The 5,792-nt window shown below is 31.7% G+C and overlaps 1 protein-coding gene across 1 annotated transcript; it reads left to right on the top strand.

Moving 5' to 3' along the window:
• The first annotated feature begins 306 nt into the window (after positions 1–306).
• On the top strand, positions 307–5,241 carry EXPB7 (expansin-B3-like). The gene is made up of 4 exons (NM_001267069.1): positions 307–484; positions 1,110–1,410; positions 3,758–3,887; positions 5,047–5,241. The coding sequence occupies exons 1-4, from the start codon at positions 307–309 to the stop codon at positions 5,239–5,241; spliced, it is 804 nt and encodes a 267-aa protein (NP_001253998.1).
• The last annotated feature ends 551 nt before the right edge of the window (positions 5,242–5,792 follow it).

Genomic DNA, 5,792 nt, shown 5'->3' with positions numbered 1-5,792 from the left:
AATACACCCTTCTCCCTTCTTTCCCGCGCACATGCGAAATTAACGCCTTAACTACCGGTGGGAGCCACCCTAAGACCCTCAAATGGCACCCTTGCGTAAATAACCTCAAAACCAACGGAGCACAAGGTAAAACCGTTTACGCCCTGTTGCACTATAAGAAACCCAAAACCCCCCTTTAACGGTCTAACTAAACTAGACCCACACTCACTCACTCATTCTGCCGCCACACCATTGTCGGCAACGCCCAAAACGCAACCGTTTTGCTCAAACCGCGGCGGCGCGCAACTCATTTCTCTTCCGAGCACAATGCAGCTCCACCGTGTCTCCGCCGCATCGAAACTGAGCCTCACGTGCCTCAGCCTCGCCTTGAAACTCGTGCTGTTGTACGCCGCGGAGGCACAGCTTCAGCACCGTGGCCCCGACCTACATTGGTACCCCGGAACCGCCACCTGGTACGGCGACCCCGAAGGAGACGGCAGTACCGGTAACTTACTATCTCCCTTCACAAAATCTCTTATTGTTTTTCGAGAAATTGTTCAATTAGTCTTCGACATATAATTAAGATTTTAATAATCACATAAAGATGGGTTAAGACCAATTTCTCCTTCTTTTGACATTTCACTCATTAACACACACTTGACTAGTTTTTGTGGTGTTCTTTTGTACTCTAAATTTGAATTGAGATTAATTGTCACATAGGTACAGTGCGTAAGGTAATTTAAAATAGTTTTATATTTTTATTTGATTATAAATTATTGTTAATATAATTTTTAAAATAATTATTATAAAAATTAAATAATTTTATAAGTTGTAATTAAATAATTATGTAAATTATTTTTCATTATGAGCGGATAATTCTTTTTCCCTATTTGATATTCTTCTATATAAAAAGTTGAAGTTTCACTTTAAAAACTCAAGTAATAAATATACACATGAAAGGTTCACGTAGATAAAATTCCAATAAAACTGGGTCTAATAGTTGGAATTTGGAATAATACTTATGAAATCATAAGTTGAAAATAGATTCATTGTAAAAAGAATTGAATTAGAAAATTTGTTTGAGATGAGTTAAAAAATGTAGATTTTGATTATGTTGTGTGTGTGTGAAGGTGGGGCATGTGGGTATGGTACGATGGTGGATGTGAAGCCGTTCAGGGCGCGGGTGGGAGCTTTGGGGCCATTGCTGTTCATGAAGGGGGAAGGGTGTGGTGCGTGCTACAAGGTGAAGTGTTTGGACAAGAGCATATGTTCGAGAAGAGCAGTGACAGTGATAATTACGGACGAGTGCCCCGGTTGCCCCTCTGACCAAACACACTTCGATCTCAGTGGTGCCGCGTTTGGCCGCATGGCTATTGCTGGCGAGAACGGTCCACTCAGAGACCGTGGTCAAATCCCCGTCATTTACCGCAGGTATGTAGTCCACTGCTCCATGTCTTTCATGATTACAGTGTTGCCAATATGGTTTGGTAGATAATTTTTTACTGTTTGAACTGTGCTTAAAAGTTTATTTTTAGGTTTGTGTGTAAAATGAATTAAATATATTTTTAGAGCTTTAAATTTGGATAGTTATTATTTTTAATTCTTCAAAAATAATATTTCTTTTTATTAGTCTATCAAATTTTTTAAAAACTACTAGTTTTTTTTTATTCATGTTTATGGTTTTACAATTTGTGATAATTTTAAATGTTATAATAAATATTTTTAATTTAATTTTTAAAAAATAATAAATGACGATTTTAAGTTGTTAAAATATTTGACTTGTATGAATTTATCGTCTTTTTTTAACATAATTTTACGGTTTTAAAGAAAAAAAATAAAATGATGGATGTTTAATTGCAGCAATTTTTTTATATATTTTGGTTATTTTTAATAAATGTAAATAAATTTTAAAAAAATTAAATTAAAAAATTATGAGACTAAGAATCACCACAAATTATGATATTATTAGTATAAGGAAATAAAGAGACTAAAAGGTAACTTTTCAAAAAAATTAAGAAATTAATAAAAAGGATCTTTTTAGGAACTTAAAAAAATAATTAGTCAAATTTAAATGAATAAAAACATATAAACATATTTAAACCTATAAAAAATAGTGATAAGGAGAGATTAATCTCTCAAAAGATTAGTCACTTGTTTACCATAGGGGACATCCTGACTCCTGTGTTAAAAAAAAACAGTTATTATTAAGTGTTGTTATCCTGAGTTAAAAGATTTCATTTAAAATAAAATTTAAAAAAAAAGCATTGCTATTTTTACAGTGAGTTTTTCATTTTTTTTTAATCTGTAACAGAATGATTGATAGTTGATAAGTTGTCTTTACTTTCCTTTTTAGGAAAATAAGAATACCCAAGTGGGTGGTTATTTTTTTTTTCATTATGGAGTAATTGTTATGTTGCATTATCTATTTTATAAAATGCTTTTTTCCTCACGTCTGAGTGTCTATATGTTATAGGAGAGAGGAAAATATTTTTTTTCAGGATGATTAAGAAAAAAAACAATAAATATCACTTTTGGTTTATGTTTTAATGTTATTTTATTTTGATACATTAAATTTTAAAAAATTTATTTTGGTTCTTTACGTTTTTCAAGATTTATTTTAATCTTTTATGTGTTTAAAAATTTTATTTTGATATTTTATGTTTTTAAAAGTTTTACTTTTAATCCTTTATGCTTTTGAAAATTTTATTTTGATTATTTCTTCTTATTACGGTTAGCAAATGTTGATATGTCATTAATTTTAAATTTTTAAATAATTAATTTAAAATAATAATGACTAAAAATCTCTATCATCTTTTTAAAATGTAACCACCTATTTTTTTTGGTGTACTTCATCTTCTGCAACCTCCGAGCACTACAACCATCATCACCAAACAAATTAGATTTGCAACCTTCCACCAAACAATACCATCACCTCCCCTTATTGCCACATTCCGACCCATCACTAACATAAATTAAAAATGTTGGATTCCAGCAATGATGAGAAGGTTTCAAATTTGACGTTATGGGGATAATTTTAGGTCTTGTTTTAATTTTTAATCGTCATTATTTTAAATTAATTATTTAAAACTTTATAAATTAATAGAACACTTACGTTTGTTAAGAGAAAATCAAAAGAAAAGACTAAAATAAAAATTTAAAAAATATTAAAGATGAAAATGTAATTTTCAAAAATATAAATAAGTAAAATAAAATTTTTAAAATTTAATGTATAAAAATAAAAAATATTAAAATATAATAGATTAAAATTAATATTTATTAAAAAAAAAGTGAAGATGAGAGTGAAGTTTAGTACGTGAAAAATCATAAATTATAAATAAAGGTCTAAGATAGCTGAAGTGATTTACTGCTATTACATATAGTAATATACTGTAATTGTGAACATTGTTCTGCTGATTATATTACTTTTTTTTGGAGGGGGACTTTGTTATGTAGCATTGACTTTTTGACTAATATTAGTATCATTTTTTTCCCTTCTTTTATTTGGTGTGAAGATTTGGCTTTTTGACTCTTTTTCCAGCTTAAAATATTATTATTAACCCAGCTACCCTTTAAAGGAAAAAGGTTACTTTCTGTTTGTGTTTCCCTGTTTGTTTCTATATATCAGAGTACTACATGATCTGCATCTGTGTGTACCCTTGTTGTTGAGTCCCGAGTGATGTACCGGCCATTTGTTTTGTGGATTAAAGGATAGGAACATTTTAAATATTATAATTTTCTATTGAATGAAATTTGTCCTCTGTGATTGTATCTTTTGCAGAACACCTTGTAAATATCCAGGAAGAAAAATTGCCTTTCATGTTAACGAAGGCTCCACCCCATTTTGGCTATCACTTCTGGTTGAATTTGAGGACGCAGAGGGAGATATTGGCTCCATGCATATACGAGAAGTATGCTTCTTTCTTCTGATATTTATTCCCATTAGATTTCTTGTTATTAAAAATAAAATTATAAATTTAAACTATTAAATCATATTTGAATGATAAAAGTTTTTAAAAAAATACATACAACTTTTAATTTTGATTATTTGTATATGATCTAGATGTACAATTTTTATTTTTTACAATAACTAATAGTTTTCACTTGATATTCCTCAAGGATCCCATATTTATATTTATATGAATAAGTTACAATAACAAAGAGTAAAGAAATAGGAGAATAGAAAAAAAAATTGCACGAGAGAAGAATCTTTAACTTCTGATCTCGCAGAGAATCAGATGCCGTTACAGCTAATGGTCTCTATTCTCTAATGTGGTAATGTGAAATATATGAAAGTGGATAGATTCTTAATAGTATATTTTAATATCTAGAATGTACACTTGATTTATTTTACTAATAAAGTGCAACGGATGATAATAAATTGCATCTCTGGGACCCTGCTTCTTGAAAAGTGTTGCAGATTTGACCGAAAGTAACTGCCCAACGGTAAAATAAAGCATTATGGTCATTCACATTTTTTACTGATAATGAAGGAACTAGCATGGTCAGTTATTATAGTCCTTTGTCCCAAGTATGACAATTCCAAATTCTGGGGACGTGTCTCCTTAGAACACGTGCCTCAACACTATCATCATTGGCACTTTAGGATAGATAGATTATCTTCCAAAGGTAGACTATCTTCTCTCCTATTAAATATATTATCAGCGAGTTATTCCTGATATACATTATGGTGCCCATTGGCAACTTGCTATGGTAGTGCTTTTCTGTATTTTCAGATCTCAAAGCATGTGATATGGGACCAATGTTAAACAGTAACATTCCTCATTTCTCCCTCACTGTATGAAAGGACTTAAAGTTTAGGAACATTTGGCAACTAAATTACCAAAACAAACTAAACAACCAAGTGGACAAGTGATGGATTTGATTTCTGTTTACAAACAGATTATTAAATAGTGCCTATGCTTGTAATCCCTACATATAGTCTCTAGTAAATAGCTGGGGTTAACCCCAATTTGTATTATTTGCAAATTTTACTTATTTAAAAAAGAAGCTTGTTACTTTATTTTATTCTTAAGTCTTAACATTGTTATTGTATTTTGCTATTGCCAGGCAGGGTCTACTGAGTGGCTACAAATGAATCACCTTTGGGGTGCAAATTGGTGCATTATTGGAGGACCTTTAAGGGGACCATTCTCAGTGAAATTGAGCTCTTCCACTGGGAGAAGCCTCTCTGCAAGAGATGTTATTCCAACCAATTGGGTTCCAAAGGCCACTTACACCTCTCGCCTAAATTTCTACCCCTAGTCAGTCACAACCTTTGGTGCAATTGGTACAAGCTCTAGTACACCCAAGGCTTCTTCCCAAAGAGGGTAACTAATAAGTACATTTTAACTAGTTAAAGTTGGTCACGTCCCATAACGCAAAAATAGGCTTCATGGGCTTCCAACTTTCTCTTTTTTTCCCTCTCTTTGCTATGTATACATTAGTTTCTCTTCTTTTTATTACCCCTTCCCCCTTTTTTTTATGAAAAGTAGCCATTTGGAGTGCACAAGGGCATCCAATGGTCCTTCTTCTTTCTTAATATTTTTTTTTTTTATATTGCTTTGGTATACCTACTTTTCTGGTGTGTTGTAACTGCTGGTAGTAAATGTAATGTAGCCCTCTCCAAATCGGAGAGAGAGCGTGTAGTTTAGCATCCTTTAATTCCTCATGGGGTTGAATGTGTGTAGTGATTCCATTGTTTTTTTTAATGGATATTTTCTCTGGACCCACGAATGTCTTAACTTTCATTGTGATGATCTCGTGATAAAACCTACATTGTGGGTCCTCATGGCTAGTATCCTTGTAAGCTCTTA

The sequence above is a fragment of the Glycine max genome, chromosome 12 (genome assembly GCF_000004515.6).
Source record: "Glycine max cultivar Williams 82 chromosome 12, Glycine_max_v4.0, whole genome shotgun sequence".
In the NCBI taxonomy this organism is placed as follows: Eukaryota; Viridiplantae; Streptophyta; class Magnoliopsida; order Fabales; family Fabaceae; genus Glycine; species Glycine max.
The sequence above is the reverse complement of the archived record's forward strand: the minus strand, read 5'-3'. Positions and strand labels throughout refer to the sequence as shown.

Excerpts from the sequence above, each read along its gene's own strand:
- EXPB7 (NM_001267069.1), top strand. The coding sequence starts at position 307 with ATGCAGCTCCACCGTGTCTCCGCCGCATCGAAACTGAGCCTCACGTGC. Across the intron at positions 485-1,109 it reads CGAAGGAGACGGCAGTACCG|GTGGGGCATGTGGGTATGGT; the intron begins GTAACTTACTAT and ends GTGTGTGTGAAG. Across the intron at positions 3,888-5,046 it reads GCTCCATGCATATACGAGAA|GCAGGGTCTACTGAGTGGCT; the intron begins GTATGCTTCTTT and ends TGCTATTGCCAG.